This window comes from Bos indicus, chromosome 3 (genome assembly GCF_029378745.1).
Source record: "Bos indicus isolate NIAB-ARS_2022 breed Sahiwal x Tharparkar chromosome 3, NIAB-ARS_B.indTharparkar_mat_pri_1.0, whole genome shotgun sequence".
In the NCBI taxonomy this organism is placed as follows: domain Eukaryota; kingdom Metazoa; phylum Chordata; class Mammalia; order Artiodactyla; family Bovidae; genus Bos; species Bos indicus.
Genome location: NC_091762.1, coordinates 86222682 through 86240397, shown reverse-complemented (window position 1 = coordinate 86240397; position 17716 = coordinate 86222682). Strand labels below are relative to the sequence as shown.

The 17716-nt window shown below is 41.5% G+C and overlaps 1 protein-coding gene across 1 annotated transcript in view; it reads right to left on the bottom strand.

Annotated features, from left to right (window-relative positions):
* Positions 1–12767, bottom strand: part of LOC139182226 (cytochrome P450 2J2-like) — a 28932-nt gene extending 16165 nt beyond the window's left edge. Inside the window, exons 1-7 of the mRNA XM_070786454.1 lie at positions 12558–12767; positions 7804–7966; positions 5489–5638; positions 4936–5096; positions 3006–3182; positions 1203–1344; positions 680–867 (exon numbers count right to left, since the gene is read on the bottom strand). Coding sequence (XP_070642555.1) covers positions 680–867; positions 1203–1344; positions 3006–3182; positions 4936–5096; positions 5489–5638; positions 7804–7966; positions 12558–12767 — 1191 coding nt within the window. The remainder of the gene's footprint in view (positions 1–679; positions 868–1202; positions 1345–3005; positions 3183–4935; positions 5097–5488; positions 5639–7803; positions 7967–12557) is intronic.
* Between the last annotated feature and the right edge of the window lie 4949 nt (positions 12768–17716).

The window sequence follows — 17716 nt, the reverse complement described above, 5'->3', positions numbered from 1 at the left end:
GTTCCTTTCTCTCCTTTTCTGATATTTAGTACTACATGGACTTGGATTGTTTCCCCTTGTGATGCAGTCCCATCAAGAGGGTGTACATCAGAGCTGGAAAAATACATTTGGGGACATTATGTTAGAAACATCACTTTAAAGTGATTTTGGTTCACTTTGGTTCAAATCACTTTAAAGTGATTTGAGATGGTCTCAAATATTTATTCATATTTCAATATTCTAAACCACCAGGATTGTGAAGCAGAATTTTCCAACATACATGTGGCAGGTCCATATCCTGTGAGAAGCTCTCCCAAGGCAAAGAAAAGGACCTCACGGCAAAGTCTGACTGAGAATTGCTGCCTGCTGTCTCCCCACAGGAATTAACAATGCACATCACATATTAAAACACTGAGATATCTCAAATCTAAAACAGCAAATCTTTGCCTAAACATGTTTGACCTAGGAATCCCCTTACTTTCCCACAACACCTATTAACGTTTTTCTGAACTAACGTTCTAAAAACCCCACAAGAAAAAAAAAATTCTACTATTACATCAGCAATAATATTAATATATCTCTCTCCCTATTTAAGTGCTTCCCTAAGACATGAAAACACATCACATTTCCTATTGAGACTCCAACCATTTACAAATATGAACTTGGAGACCTGAGGCTGTTGGTGTGAGCCCCTAATTACCTTGGGCAGGTGGTATCCAGCCAGGACGGTGTCCACTGTCACCTCCCGGGGCACGTTCAGAGGGAGGATGTTCCCCATTCGCAGCACCTCGTGGATGACAGCGTTGGTGTAGGGCATGGACTCTCGCGCGGCCATGCTTGGTTTCTGAGATTGGCCAAGCACCCTATCAATCTCAGCTTGGACTTTTTCTGGAAAATAAGAGGAGGTTGTATTATTCTAGTATTCCTGATTAAGCTAAGGAATGGAATAACCAGGATCAAAATGGCTATTTTAGGTTCTCCAGACTAGCTCTTCAGGGAGGTTATATGAGTAGGAAGTAGACCCTGGTGTGAGACAAATCTTGTGGCAAATTCTTGCTGGACAACATTCCTGCTGTGAGTTTCTGAAGCTCTTTGAGCCTCAGGTTCCTCTTCTTAATAGTGAGGATAAATCAAATAGCACTCTTTAGGAATACTGAGATTGACATGAACTAATTTAGGGAAGTATTCTGACCTGACCCAGGCCTACCCTCTGATGTGCTCACCTTGGATTTCAGGATACAAGGCCATGTAGAGGAGTCCCCACCGCAAGGTGGTTGAAGTTGTCTCTGTTCCAGCAAAGAAGAGGTCCAGGGTATTATAGATAAGGTTTTCTTCATGGAAACATGAAGTAGCATTGCCCTTATGCTAGAAAGCACAGTGATTATTGGTTTATTGAGACTGTTCTTAGTAGCCACAACACAGGGGGCTTCATCCTAGACAGAACATGGGAGGAGAGACCACTCCCTCTCCAGGAGAAATGGCTTTCCCTTTGGTCATCTCAGGAGGCAGAGATTTATTACTCCAATATAATTAGCATCCTCCTGCCCCAAGTGCTAGAATCTTCTGTTAGCTCTGGTGGATGAAAATTGAGACAATAAATTTATTTTACTTCTATAACTTGGGAGAATCTATTATTACATTTGAAAAACAGTCTTGAGTTCCAATATTAGCCACATCATTCACTATCTGTACAACTTGGCCAGGTTACTAAACCTCAAACTTATCAGCCTGTCTATGTTTCACTTTCCTGACACGTAAAATAGAAATAATAACACTCACCCCTGAAAGTTATACTGTAGATTATGTGAGTAGAAAGGGCACATAACAAATTTTCAACAACTGTTTGTATTGATACCAGAAAGAATAAAATGCATTTCTCTAAAGTACAACAATTCTCGCATCACCCCAGTTAAACTTCTCTAACTCTAACAGTCATTCCTCATGGCACCCCAGCGTCTTTACCACCGTCCTCCAGGAGCTTCAGTGTGTCCGTGTGGCTCTGTGTGTGATCCCACATCTGCACACCTCATAGCAAGTGAAGTCTCTTTCTCTCAGGAAGAATCAGTGCCTCTATCTATGTTGTAAGAGTAAGGTGAACTAAGAGAGGAGATGGGGAAAAAAATGCACCATTCTTTTAACTCCAGGAGAAGGAATGAACAATCTAATGAGACAAAAATGATAACACTGATGCAGTGATGAGTATTAACCAGGGGGTTCACTATGTTAAATGATATACATCCAAACTGGCCTTTTTCTTGCTTCTCCTATATAATATTGGAAAGTGGATGATATGAGGATGTGGGAAGAGGCACATGTCCCTCCACTTGAGGCTTAACTCTGGCCTCTGCCTCAGCTTCACTTGTGTTCTGTACTAGGGAGCTAAAGAAAGGGGCGAGAGACTGGGCATTGGCCCAAGTAATAGTGAAACAATGGTTCTTCATCCTTTTGTGCACAGGCACTTCAGACTCAGGTAGAAGACAGAGACTGAACAATGAAAAGGCAGTTGTTTGGGCTTTTCAAAGACCTCAAGTCAATTACTCTTACACTAATATTTTTATTTCTAATTGTATCATCAATTCTAAGCTAATGATATTTCTAATCTCTATATCCTTCCCCTGTGGTGGGCTGAAAAATGAGCCATAAAAATTGTCCATTTTTGTGGGAAGATTATCCTGGATCATCCCAGTGTTTCAATTATAATCACAAGAGTCTCTATAAGAGGAGGCAAGAAGAACATAAAGAGACCACATGAGGATGGTGGCAGAGAAGAAGATATATCAATGGTTTGGAAGATGGAGGAAGGGGCCCTGAGTCATGGAGTACAAGCAGCCTCGAGACGCTGAAGAAGTCAGTCAATAATTCTGCCCTAGAGCCACTGAAGGAGCCAGCCCTACCAACACCTTGCCTTGATAAATGTGGGTCTATTTAAGCCCCTAAGTTTGATTTGTCACAGCAGCATAAGAAACCAGAATCCTTTCACTTGTTCTTTAAGAACACTACTCAGGACAACACTTAGGTTCTCTCACCTTTTCTATTTCCTGCAGATAAGCATCAATGAAGTCTCTTGCTTCTGCAGGACTCCAGTCTCTCTTGTGGTTTTCAACCACACCAGCAATAAACATTTTCAGTTTCTCCCATTTACTAAAGAGTGCATGCTGGGGACCCGGAAGGAAACTCATTATCCTTGGAAAGATATTGTAGAGCTGACGGAGAAAACAAAACAGTCATGAAGACAAGGGGGTGCCAGTTTTCCACTCTTGAAGACTAAGAAACTATTGTATCGTTATCTATATTTTCTTTGCTTACACTTAACCCTTTGAGTTACCCTTGATTCATCTTCTCTGTCTCAATCCTCTTTTCTCTTGGCAAAGTATTTTAGCACTTCTTCCAAAATATAACCAATTTCAGACCACTTCTCACTACTCAATGTATTTGTCATTCTAGTACAAAGCACCAACATTTCTCACCTGGATGCTGTAAAGCCTCCACCATTTCCCTTGATTCTCTCCTTAACCCCCTTCCCAGTTGATTTTCCACTGAGGTGCCAGAGGGACCCTTTAACAGTTTAATAAATCATTTCATCATAAGCATCAACGAAGTCTCTTGCTTCAGCAGGATTCCAGTCTCTCTTGTGGTTTTCAATCACACCAGCAATAAACATTTTCAGTTTCTCCCATTTACTAAAGAGTGTATGCTGGGGACCCGGAAGGAAATTCATTATCTTTGGAAAGACATTGGAGAGCATAACCATTTCACTGCTTATCCCTCAATACTTTACTGACTTTCCATGACATTTCGACAAATTCTACGTTCTTCTCCTGATCTGGACTCCACATGAGCTGGCCTCTCACCCTCCTGTCCTCTCTTCTGCTAGCACTTGCTGTCATCTTACTCTCTCTTAGTCTTTCTAGTCCAGCCCCTTTGGTCTCTGTGACAACCTGAAGGATGATAATGTTTAGTCCTTTGTGTTGGCTATTCATACAATCCGATTGGTCTTCGTCTGAAATCTGTACAACACTAGCCTTGTACTTCATTCATGTCCACATTAAGTGTCACTTACTTGGACCTGTCTTTCCTGGTATCCTCTAATAAGCAGCACCCCTGGGGCCCTTCTCCTATTCCCTTATATTGTTTTACTATTTGTTCATGGCAATTGTCTCTAGTGTGTGTGTGTGTATGTGTATCTTTGAGTGTGCATAAAACAAGAATATTCATTGCCGCTTTATTCATAATATCCCTCAAATTAGAAATCCCTCTAATTAGAAATGTGTTTATCAATCAATCCCCCGAGCCATTATTCAAGAGAATAACAATCAGTGTCACATTCATGAAGTGGAAAACTATGCAGAGTAAAATAAGAGGAACTAACAAATGAATCAAAACAACGTGCTGAGAGAGAGTCAGGCACAGAAACACACATCTGAGGATCATGGAGGTGTGGAGCTAGGGAGGAACATGGAGAGGAGAGACTCAAAAGTGATGATGATATTGTTTTTTAAGGGAAAAAACGTAAGTGCATACGTGTCTGTCATAACAAATTCTGTACTTTAAATGACCGTAAGAAATGTTTTTTACTGATAGTAAATATTTAATGTGTGTGTGTTAGTAGCTCAGTTGTGTCTGACTCTTTGCAACCCCTTGGACTGTAGGTCCTCAGGCTCCTCTGTGCATGAATTCTCCAGGCAAGAATACTGGAGTGGGTTGCCATTCCCTTCTCCAGGGGATTTTCCCAACCCAGGGATGGAACCTAGGTCTTGCACGTTGCCGGTAGATTTTTTACCATCTGAGCCACCAGGGACACAAACACTAAAGTCAACAGATTTATTTTAAACAAGTTTGTGGTGAAGTCAATTTCAAAGGTTGCATTTTAGCCTAAAACAAAAGGAAGACCATCTCATCTGTATCTGACATTAGCCCACTGTCTTTATCCAAGAGATGAAGTGAGAAGGGGCTCACCTGGCAGCACGTTGATGTCCTCAGATGCATCACCTCATCGAACAGCCTCAGTAGCTCCTGGAACTGATCATCCTGGTAGTCAAACCGCTCCCCAAAGGTGATGGAGCAAATAATATTGGAAACGGCATTGTTGATTGTGAAGTGAGGGTCGAAAGGCTGTCCTGGAGGCAGGAGAAGAGATAGAGCCTTCAGATTGGTTTCTATTTTCCAGAGAACTTACTCTCTGTGACATACGGCACACTGACTACAGAACCACATCTTAGACTGTGTCCACAGCCCCTACACAGGGTCTGACACACAGCAAGTACTTAGTCAATGTCTGGGAAGTCGAAGTGATGACCAGGATTTAAAACCAATAGTAAGTTTTAATACCCCTCTTCTTCTTCTTCTTAATTCTTGACCCCCACGAGGGCAGGTCATGGTTAGCTGTTCACTGTCATTCCCTCAGTGTCCCACAGTGCTGGGCACAGGACAGGCACATGGGCTCTAACTGAGCATCTGACTAGTGAATGAGTAAACCACAGTCGCTGCACCTGTCCTGGGACCTGATTACCGTTCTCCTCTCCTATTTCCTGGATGAGGTAGGCAGCCTCTTCCTGAATGCGTTCCTCTAAGCTCTTCTTTCCTAAACCAAAGTTCCTCAGAGTTGTCAGGGCAAATCTTCTTTGTTCTTTCCACACATGGCCATTGGACATGATCAATCCTGGGAAAAGAAAGCTAACATTAAAAAAAGCCAACAAGACCCATTAAGGATAATGTACCAGATGGAGGAAAGGAGGGCTTTAAGGTGCTTGAAAACTATTCAGAGAAATAATTCGCAAGCAATAATCCCTTGAATTTACTGATTGCTTGTCATGATGGACATGCTAGCATTTTTAATGCATTGTGTAATTTAGTGTTCACAGAAACTCTCTGGGGTAGGTACAATCGTTAGGCCAAACCAACAGCCTAACTTTGATGATGAGAAAAATGAGACATGGGAGATAAAAGGAAATTCTGCTAGGTCACAGAGTGAGTAAGCAGCTGAACAGGCATTCAAATTCAAGTCTGCTTGACTCCAAAGCCTGTCATTTGATTACTTGTCTCATAAGACTATTTAATTACTAGGACTGAAGCGACTTAGCAGCAGCAGCAGCAGTTATGCTACATAGCAAGTATGAACTTATGGATTAGAAGGAGTCAATACCCATAATTAGAAAAGATCTTAAATATCTTAAAAAGATAAGAATCACCCTAGATAACAAACTGTGGACACTGTGCAGAAAGAACACCACAGGCAAAGGAAAACAATCTGTATGGTGTGTGCAGTTGAATTTCAGTGATTTTATAAGACAGGAGAGGCCACCATCCTCTCATTCCTTCATTCCAGAGCACTCTTCAACTCCTTCTAACGTCTCCTTTCACTTCCATCACCTTAGTGAAATGGCCCTCCCTGCTGTTCAATTCAGGATCCTTTTCAACCCCATCCTAATGAGTCAGCAGCATGAGAGCCTTTCTTTCTGAAACATTCTCTGCCAGTGGAGCCCAGGATACCACACTCTCCATAATTTTCTGGTAATTCTATGACTTCAGAGAAATTATCATACCTTAGGTTAACTATCTTCTATACTAGATCTGAAGCTTCCTCTCTTTTACCCTATCCTCCATTTCTAGGAAATCTCAATTTCTAAAACTTCAAATCACATCTACTGACAGTAAACACCTATTTTCTGCCTCTCAGCTCCAGACACATGTAAAATTCTCTGCCTGACTCTCTTGGCTTCACACTCAGCATATTCATGACTGAATTCATGATTCACTCTATACAACTCCCTACCCAGGCCAGCCAACACTTTGTCCTCCTCCACATCTCTCTTCTTTCCTTTACCTACCCGCTTGGGTGTGTACCTCAGCACCTCATTCTCCCTCTGTCTAGGTCATCGTGTCCTATTGGAGTTGCCTCCTGAGTAGCTTAAATCCACGTATCTTCAGTCACTCTCCTGCTCTAACCTACTGGACTGACATTTCTTGCCACCCCCTCTTCTAGGCCACCACCTCTTCTAATCTAAAGGCTACAACAGTCTCTTGCTTCCTTTATTCCATTCTTGACACTGCAGCTTAGAGAAGTCTTTAAAATGTACCATATAAATATGATGGTTCCTTTCTCTACTTAAACCATTCAGAACCTCCATTGTTATTAGGATAAAAAGCAATATTCTTAAAAAGAACTTGCATGAACTATTTCTGGCCAAACTCAGCAGCTTCATCTTCATTTCATTATCTCCATTTAATCTCTGTGCTTCCCGCACTGGCCACCTTTCAATTCCTCAGTTCACTGTCTGTCTTCCCATCTTGGAAACTTTTACATTTTATTTCCTCTGCTGCACTGCTTCATCACTTTATTAAATGTCATTTACTTACATAAGTTTTTCCTGAGTCTCAGGACTAGATTAGATACCTGTAATAAGTGAACCCTGCTCTTATCTTCATAACACTGAGGCCTTAAATTATGAATGTAATTGACACTGTTTCTCTTAATAGTATGTAAGTTACAGAACAATCAAGGATTTTGTATGTTATCCTCACTGTTCTATCACTGGTGCCTAGCACTAGGTACACCTGGCTTTCATGGAGTGAATGGATGTAGAGTTAATAGACTAAATGTTTCAAAGAGAAACTGGGAAACATCTGAAAAAACATGGCTTCTCCCAAATCCTTGACATTAGGGCTGACCCTGCCAGGTTCCCTGAGGGGGTACCTTCAAAAAAAGCTGAGTGGGGACTCAGCTTCCTAGAGGGGCAGGAATATGATGAGCCTGGTCCTTGGGATTATTGGAGACCCTTTCATGGACCATAGGAATAGCAAACATACATTGTTCAAGAAACTTACCTTTATTGTTAAAGATACGTTTTTCAATAGGGATCAAGGGGCGGTTGGCAAAGTTTTGGTCTTGGTGGACAAGGGCTTCTTTGATTAAGGGCAATCCAGTTATAAGAACGGAACGAAATATACCAAAATCGACGCTAAAAACATTTCCATATTTCTTCACGAACTGAAAAATAGAAGAGCCACAGTTGAGTATGCATATGTCTCTGAATCCTGGAATGGAGGGGTGTGGAGCTGGCAGGAGGCTTGTATTGAGGGGAGTCTCTGTGTTTGTCTGTCTGTGTACCTTGAGCTGTTGGAAATATGTCTACCTGTTTCCATTTTTTTTTGCTCTTATCTAGACTACACTATAGGACATAGACATTCATTATCCACACTCATTTATATGTTCAATATACTTGAATTGGGTGAGCACATGTGTCCTGAGAATAAGGCATAAAGATAAAATAAACAAGGTCTCTAACCTCAAGCGTCTTAGAGTCTAATGAAAAGAGAGAATTCAGCCCATGTGACTTATCAGAGAAGGCAGAGATATGTTTAGTGAATTCTGGGGTAGGGAACAGGGACTTCCTAGTAAATCAAATCTACTAAACTAGGAGAGAATGTCCCCTTACTCAGCAGGCTGTAGGTGACAGAAGTTTCATTAGAGGAATTATGGAGAGGCGTACACTAGCTGTGGAGACATGTGGAAATCTTAACTCCGTGGTTGACTAGCTGTGAGCACTTAGGAAAGCTACTTCATTTTTTTATGAGCCTCACCTTCCCAGATATAAAAGGTAGAAAACTGTTCTTCCCTCAAAGTTTATGTAAGGGGGAATTCCCTGGTGGGTCAGTGGTCAGGACATTAGGACTCAGGCCTTCACTGCTGAGTATCCAGGTTCAATGCCTGGACAGGGAACAAAAGTCCCACAAGCAGCACTGTGTGTTCCCTTCCCTCCAAAGAAGCTTCTGTGAGGAAGAATGAGAACAGCAATGTGAAAGTCACTTTGTTCCTGGGTCCCTGGCAGATGGCCACTGGAGCCTCTGCGGAATGAATGGACTCTGTGTGCAAAGGGATGTGGAAGCCCTTGTTCAAAGGGACAGATAGGACTTTCTTCTGTCTCAGTTTCCAAATGAATAAAATGAGGGCTATTACAAATTCCCATCTTTAAGATTCTGGTGATAGCAACCATAACACAATAAGAAAATTATTTTTATTGATATATTTGGGAGTGTATTTTAGCAAAAAGATTCTAATAAGGTATTGACAAAGAAATGGAGGGGCAGTGGCTAGAGAGTGGATGAATGAAGTCCATGAGGCAATCAGGTCAGACAAGTGATGCCACATTTATAATCAACAATTGGTTTTTCCTTGAGTTGGTTACCATACATTTTTGAAGAAAAGGGGAGGAGGGTAGATATAGAAGTAAGCATTAGCTATGTGCTAGTTTACCCTGGGGTAAACTGATATTCACAAACTTGTTTGGTTCCTATAACAACCCTATAATGTATTCCTAGTTTTCAGAAAATGAGGCACAGAGATTTAGTGCCTAGTCGGTGGGCATAAAGTAGAGCTCTAACTCGCTCTGTATGTCTCATCCTTAAATGAAAGCATGGAGAAAGCATATTCTCTCTCTTTTCTGCTGCGTGATGGAACTCCCTAAGGATTAACTGGCCACATTACTTTCCAATTAACTTCCAACGGGATGTGAGTAGTGGTGATGTGTGCATCTTCCGGGTCATGTCCTTAAAGGAAAGCTGCTGCTCACCACCTCCCACTTTCCCCTTTTCATGGTACAGAAATCGCACATGTTGAGGGTTGTGGGACCAGAGCAGCAAGACAGAAGCACTGAGTATTTGGATAACCTTGTGGAGCAAAGCAGCCTTGCTATCCTGGTCTTCCTGCCTACATCTCACCTTATTTGTTTAGAGAAATAAATTTCAATATTCTCACACCACTGTACTTTGGGATCTTTTTGTTACAAGCAGCCTAATTTATATCCTCATAATACATTTATCCTCCTTATTTATCACTTCCCATCCTTAGTCCAGTTAGATTTTTTTCGTTATTCACATTTATGTTTCTATAATAAGCCATATAGTTATGGTGGAGAATGTTTCAGAAATGGGGGAAATAAGGAAGGTTCCGCTTATGTCAAACAAATCAACCAGCTTCTTCACTGCCTTCTCACTTTGTTTTAGCTCATGTTACCCCCCATTTAAAAACTTACTGTCCACTTTACTCCATATAGCCACTTGCCTCACAGTTCTTTCAAGTTCAAGCAAAATCACTAACAGAAAAAAAACAGGAAAAGCTTCCAATACTTGGAAATTAAACAACACAGTTCTCAAAGAAAGGTACAGGTTTAGCATCTTAGCTTTAAAACTCTATATACTAATCCTGTCACTTAGTGCTACCAATTGGGTGTTTCTCACAGAAAGTGATGAAGCCATCTCCATCTGAACTTGAGTTTGTAATACAAGCTTGTGTTGAAGTGCTCCAGGCATTCTTAGGTAACTTGAACTATTCTGAGCACCAACATTAAGCTACATTAACATTGAACATTCCTTTTATTTAATCATCACAACCACTTACCACAGAGCTGTCTGTCAGGAAGGTACCTGTGCTGAGAGGCAGGGAAGCAGCTGATGATTCTTGAGATAGAGTTGAGTGATGAAAGGAATTTTATGGAATTCAGGGTGGCCACAGTTAGGGAGCCCTGAGGGGAGATGACTATAAAGTGGAAAGAGGCTACAAGAAGGGATCCATGTGGCTCCCTAAGGAATATGAACTCTGGGAAGCAGCAGGAAGCACTAAGAAAATGTAGACAGAGGAATGGCATTTTAAAATGAGTACGTTATTGAGAGTGGATTGTAGAAGGAGGAACCTGAAGATGAGGGGCTCTAACCTTGTGGGGATGGGAGCAATGTGGTTGACAAGTGGTGAAGATTTAGGTGGCTCAGACCGTAAAGAATCTGCTTTCAATGCAGAAGCCCTGGGTTTGATTCCTAGGTTGGGAAAATCCCATGGAGGAGGGACTGGCAACCCACTCCAGTATACTTGCCTGGAGAATTCCACGGACGGAGGCGTCTGGAGGGCTACAGTCAATGGGGTCGCAAAGAGTCAGACATGACTGAGTGTCTAATACTTTCACTTCTTTTCTTCATAATCATTTTACACCAGGGAAACAGAACCTCCCAGGGAAAGTATAGCTTCCACTCTCTCTTTCCCCACCAAGGATAATAATGTTAAAAGGACAAAGTGGGAGATTTCCCTGGGGGCGCAGTGGATGAGAATCTGCCTGCCAATGCAGGGGACATGGGTTCTATCTCTGGTCTGGGAAAATTCCATATTCCACAAGCAACTAAGCATGAGCACCTCAACTACTGGGCTCACGATTTAGAGCCAGCGAAATGCAACCACCGAAGGCCCTGTGCCTAAAGCCTGTTCTCCACAACAAGAGAAGGCACCACAATGAGAAGCCCAGATACTCCAACCAACAGCAGTCCCCACTTGGAGCAACTAAAGAAGGCCCTAGCAAAAGCAAGGAAGACCTAGTGCAGCCAAAAATAAACAAATTAATGTGAAAAAAAAAGACAAAGTGATCATACTATAAAAAGAACGTCCCGGTAATACGTAACAGAGAAGAGAGAAAGTCGTTCAGTCGTGTCTGACTCTTTGCAACCCCATGGACTATTCAGTCCCTGGAATTCTCCAGACCAGAATACTGGAGTGGGTAGCCTTTCCCTTCTCCAGGGGTTCTTCCCAACCCAGGGATTGAACCCAGGTCTCCTGCATTGTAGGCAGATTCTTTACCAATTGAGCTATCAGGGAAGCTCAATGTGTAACAAGACGCAACTAAATGACTTAAAACCGTATTGTGTCTGTCACCCTCAAGGCTCCAATAAAAGAAATGGAAGAGATAAAGGACCACCTGGTCAGTCAAAAACATTTACTAAGCATGCAGAGTGGGTTCTGAACCATACTGTATCCTGACAGAAGAGAAAATATGCGGATGACTAAGCTCCTGGCAGCATGTGAAGGCTTCAGATGAGTGCTTGTTGTTACTGAATCCCTAAATGGTGTCGGACACTTAGCAGCCCCATGGACTATAGCCCGCCAGGCTCCTCTGTCCTTGGGGGTGTCTCAGGCAAGAATATTGCAGTGGGTTGCCATTCCTCCTCCAATCGGCTTGGCAGGCCGATTCTTACCACTGAGGCACCTGAGAAGCTACAGTTCAATAGTTAAACTTTTTCCCACAGCTAGATGGACCGAGAGGCACTTTTTGTTTTGTACAATAAACCTGCACCACCGCCCCCAAAGTATATCTTTTCTGGCACACTCAACAGTGAAAAGTTAACCATATTTCACACATAGAAAGCACTGTGAATCATGCCACTTGTTACGGTCAAGAGAGAGGCTCAAAGTGGGTGTACCAGGGTGCCTGCGTTAGCCTCAGAAAAGTGAAATTGTTAATTGCTCCATAGTGTCCAACTCCTTGCGACCCCATGGACTATAGCCCACCAGGCTCCCTGTTCATGGGCTTCTCCAGACAAGAATACTGGAGTGGGTTGCTATTTCTTTCTCCAGGGGATATTCCACACCCAGGGATCAAACCTGGGGTTCCTGCACTGCAGGCAGATTATTTACCGCCTGAGCCACCAGGGAAGCCTCCAGAGCGTGCCCCCTCCCAGGCCTCCCGCCCTCGGTACCCGGAATGGCCCCTGTCCCGCAGGTCAGGGTCAGGACGCGCGTGGGCACCTTCGCCCGCTCCTACCCGCTGAAGCGACAGGTGCGCCTTGTCGAAATCCAGTTGGAAGAAGTTGCCTACGAAGGGCAGGGGCGGGGGCCCTGGCGGGTAGTTCTTTGGTCGACGCCTTTTGAGAAAATCATCTAAGAAAAGAAAGACAACGGCCCCCAGCAGGACAGTGCCAGGACGGAGCGCGGCCCAGAGGGCAGCCGCCAGGGAGCCCAACGCCTCCAACATGGCTGCGCTGCCTGCTCCCCCTTCCGCGGTCCGAGTCTGCGGAGGTCCCTGCGGGGGCTCTGCCTCCCAGCTGCCAGCACCGCCCTCCTTCCCCAGCGAGTCGGCTTCCCAGGCCCCGCCTCCCCGTCCCTCTGTGCACCCGGTCTTTTCCTTTCTCTTTGGTGCTTTCCTGCCCCACCTCCTCCTGCTCTTCTTCTTCCCTCCGTCCGCAACTCCGCTTCGCCCCGCCCCTGGCGTGGCCTAGCTTCCAGTGACCAGGTGGGCCAGACCAGTCCTGGCTTTCCCCCAGGCCCCACCTCTTGTGCACCTCGCCTGCCCCCGCCAAATCTCCACCGCATCACTCCTTGCCTCTGAAATCCGGCCTTCCTCCTGCCCACCAGCTGGCTCCATGGGATTCTGGAAAGAACACACACTTGGGTCTTGGTAAAGGCCAGGCTTGGAGTATTTTGTTGTTGTTGTTGCTGTTTAGGGAGCTCGTCATTCCCTGAGACCAAGGGTGCCCTAAGGTTTTTGGTTTCATTGCATATCAGAGGGCTCCACAGATCCTTGAGCTTTGTGTTTTTCAGTCAACTTCTCACCAAAGTATTGGAGCCCAGCATCTTGAACTTTGGGGAAAACAACAGCACCTGACATTTATTGTGAGCTACTCTGGAACATCACTTCATGGGAAATAGATGGGGAAACAGTGGAAACAGTGTCAGACTTTATTTTTCTGGGCTCCAAAGTCACTGCAGATGGTGACTGCAGCCATGAAATTAAAAGATGCTTACTCCTTGGAAGAAAAGTTATGACCAACCTAGACAGCATATTTAAAAGCAGAGACATTACTTTGCCAACAAAGGTCCGTCTAGTCAAGGCTATGATTTTTCCAGTGGTCATGTATGGATATGAGAGTTGGACTGTGAAGAAAGCTGAGCGCCAAAGAATTGATGCCTTTGAACTGTGGTGTTGGAGAAGACTCTTGAGAGTCCCTTGGACTGCAAGGAGATCCAAGCAGTCCATTCTAAAGGAGATCAACCCTGGGTTGATCTTTGGAAGGAATGATGCTAAAGCTGAAACTCCAGTACTTTGGCCACCTCATGCAAAGAGCTGACTCATTGGAAAAGATTCTGATGCTGGGAGTGATTGGGGGCAGGAGGAGAAGGGGACAACAGAGGATGAGATGGCTGCATGGCATCATTGACTCGATGGACGTGAGTCTGAGTGAACTCCGGAAGTTGGTGTTGGACAGGGAGGCCTGGCGTGCTGAGATTCATGGGGTGGCAAAAAGTCGGACACGACTGAGCAACTGAACTGACTGACTGAGGATCACTGGATCATAAGGTTGACCTATTTAAAATTTTGAGTAATCTTTATAATATTTTCCATAATGGTTATGCCAATTTACTTACTCATCGACAGTGTACAAGGGTTTGTCCATGTACTTGCCAACACTTGATATCTTTTGATAATAGCCATTATGACAAGTATGAGGGGATAGCTCATTTTCATTTTCATTTTCCTAATAGTAAGTAATGTTGAGCACTCACTGGTAACTTATTTCATCGCTATCACTGTTATAGTTAATTTTTTATAAGTCATATTTGAATATAATTGACAAAGGTAATTGACTAAAAAAACCCAGGTTCTTATTTTGGCTGTGCCATTCATTCTGCCTTGGTGAGTTTGGCAAAACACTTCACTCTTTTGGGCCTTCTGTATAATGAGAATAATATTTTCACTTCATACTGAGAGTTGTAAGAATTAAATCAGATTAAGGCCAAAGTTCTGAGATATCTGATATCTACTAGGCTTTTGGTGAATTTGGGAATCTTATCCATCCTAATCAGTTTCCTCTGGATACAGTCCAGTAGAAGTCCTCAACCACAGTTACCTGAACAGCTACTATCTGGAATAAATATGGCTAATTTTCAAAGTGCACTTTCAAATAAGTGTTAATTTTTTAAATTTTAATGAAGTCCAGCTTACTTTTTTGTTTCATAAATCTTGCATTTGGTGTTATATGGAAAATCATGAGAAACTCTCAAGGTCATCTAGATAGCTTCCTTGTTATCTTCTAGAGGTTTAATAGTTTTGAGTTTTACATTTATATCTGTGATCCATTTTGAGTCAACCTTTGTGAGAAGTGGAACATCTGTGTCCAGGTTCATTTTTTCCATAGGGATTCCAGTTATTCCAGCAAAAGATATTACTTTTTCTCCATTGAATTGCATTTGCTCCTTTGTCAAGGACTGTGTTTTTCTGAATCTATTTCTGGGGTCTTTATTCTGTTCTACTGATCTATGTGTCTATTCTCCACCAATACCACACATCCTGATATGCAGCTTATAGTAAGTCTTGAAGTCTGCTGGTGTCAGTCCTCCAAATTTGCTCTTCTCCTTCAATTTTGTGTTTATTATTCTGGATCTTTTGCCTTTCCATAAAAACTTTAGGAACAGATCGTCAACTTTGTATTATAAATTTACATAAAATGAGTGATAAGTAAAGAAAGTTCCCATATTTAGCTTGCATACGATACTAAGTTGTTAATTTCAAATTTCTATTGTTCTTTGCTTGTATTTAAAGAAATTAAATTTTCTGTATTCATCTTTTTTTACTTAATACTTTGTAGTATAATCCAATGTTTTGTCCTACTACGTTGCTACCATTGCTTATTAGTTCCAGAAGGTATTTTGTTAATTTCTTGTGATTCTCTACATAGACATTTTGTTTCTTTCTTGGTAGTTTATATATATATATATATATCTTTAATCTCATTTTCTTGTCATATTGCATTAGCTAGGACTTCTGGTACAATCTTGAATAAGAAGGATACCTATATCTTTTTACTGATCTTTTGACAAAAGCGTCTAGCTTCTTGCCATTGACTATGATGTTAGTTAGCCATGAGTTCTCTGTAGATATTTTTTTATCAAGTTGAGGAAGTCCTTCTCTATTCTTCATTTGCTAAGAGTTTTTATTATTAGTGCATGTTGGAGTTTGTCAAATGCTCCTTCTGCATCTGTTGATGAAGTTATATGAATATTCTTCTTTAGTCTGTTGATGTGATGGAGCTTCATTAACTGAATTTCAAACCCACTTTGCACCATAGAAAAAATTCCACTTGATCATGCTATATAACTGTGTAATCTCTGGATTGGATTTACTAATACTTGTTTGAAGATTTTTGCACTTATATCAGAGAGAGATTGATTTTTCCCTTTTTCTGATGTCTTTTTTTTTTTTTAGTGCTGGTCTCAAGGGCTGAATTATGAAGTATTTTCTATGCTTTGATTTTCTGGAAGAGATTGTAGCAACTTGCTATAGTTTTCTTCTTAAAGTTTAGTAGAATAGATATTTGGAAGCTTCTGGATCTGGTGCTTTCACTTTTCAAAGTTTATTATTTATTTTATTTCTTAAATGGATACAGGCCTATTGAGATATCTATTTCTCCTTGTGAGTTTTTCTAGACTGTGTTTCAGTGAATTGGCCCATTTATCAAATTTGTGGGCACAGAGTTGTACATAATATTCCTTTCTTACAATGTCCATGAGATGAGTAGTGATGTTGCATGTTCATTTATAGTAGTAACTTAAACCATCTCTCTCTTTTTCTTAGTTAACTTGGTTAGATGTTTGCCAATTTAAAAACTTAAATTTTTTTAACTTTTGGTTTTGTTCATTTTCTCTATTTTCCTATCTTCAATTTCATTCACTGATGCTTTGATTTTTATTATTTATTTTCTTATGATTTCTTTGGATTTAATTTTCTCTTCCTTTTCTAGAACCATGAGGTGGAAGCATAGATTATTTTAAACCTTTATTTATTCAATGGTATAAATTTTCCTCAGTGCACTGATTTCACTGCATCTACACATTTTGATACCTTATATTTTCTTTGTTTAAAGATATTTTTTGGAGATTTCTTCTTTGGTCCATGCTTATTTATATGTGTTATTCAATATTCAAATAGTTTTAAGTTTTTCATGTACTATTCTTTTATTGGTCTCTAGTTAACTCCATTTTGTTATGAAAACATAATTTGTGTGATTTCCATATGATACTTGATAAAATGTGTTTTATACTTAGAATGTGGCCTATTTGGTGAATGTTCAACATGAGCTTGAGAAGAATATGCGTGCTGCTCTTGTTAGATTATGAATTCTATAAATCTCAATTGGATCCAAGTAAGTGGTAATATTGCATGGTTCAACTTTGCCTTTACTGATTTTCTGACTCTTGGTTCTGTCCACTGATGGTAAAGGGATATTCAAGTGTCTAACTATAATAAGAAATTCATCTATTTTCCCTTGCAGTTCCATCAGTTTGCAGGTGCATGCACATTGTAGAATTGCTATGTCTTCGTGGAGAACTGATCCTTTTGTTATGTACTTCCCTTTTAAAATTTATGATAATTTTCCTTGCTCTGATATCAGCACTTAGTACAGTGACTTCACTTTTCTTTTGATTGGTGTTAGGATGGTATATCTGCAGAGGGCATGGCAACCCACTCCAGTATTCTTGCCTGGAGAATCCCATGGACAGAGGAATTTGGTGGGCTACGGTCCACGGGGTTGCAAAGAGTCGGACAGGACTGAGCAACTTCACTTTCACTTTCATGGGATCAATGGAAAACCCCTGGACACTCATCTGGCCTGATAGATGCAATGGGGCCCAGACCCAAGTAGCATGTGACCACAATTAACCAGAAACTTGGGGACACAGGACTGAGGGTAGTTGAACTTTCTGCCCTATATTTTTCTCAAAAGCTCATTGAGAGACCGTAAAATATAAATTCTCGATCTGTAAAAGCATTACAAAATAATTTTTGTTTTCTGTCCTTTTATAACTCTCTTTTTTAAAATTCTTTTTTATATTATTTTAAATTTTATTTTATTTTTAAACTTTAAAAAATTGTATTAGTTTTGCCAAATATCAAAATGAATCCGCCACAGGTATACATGTGTTCCC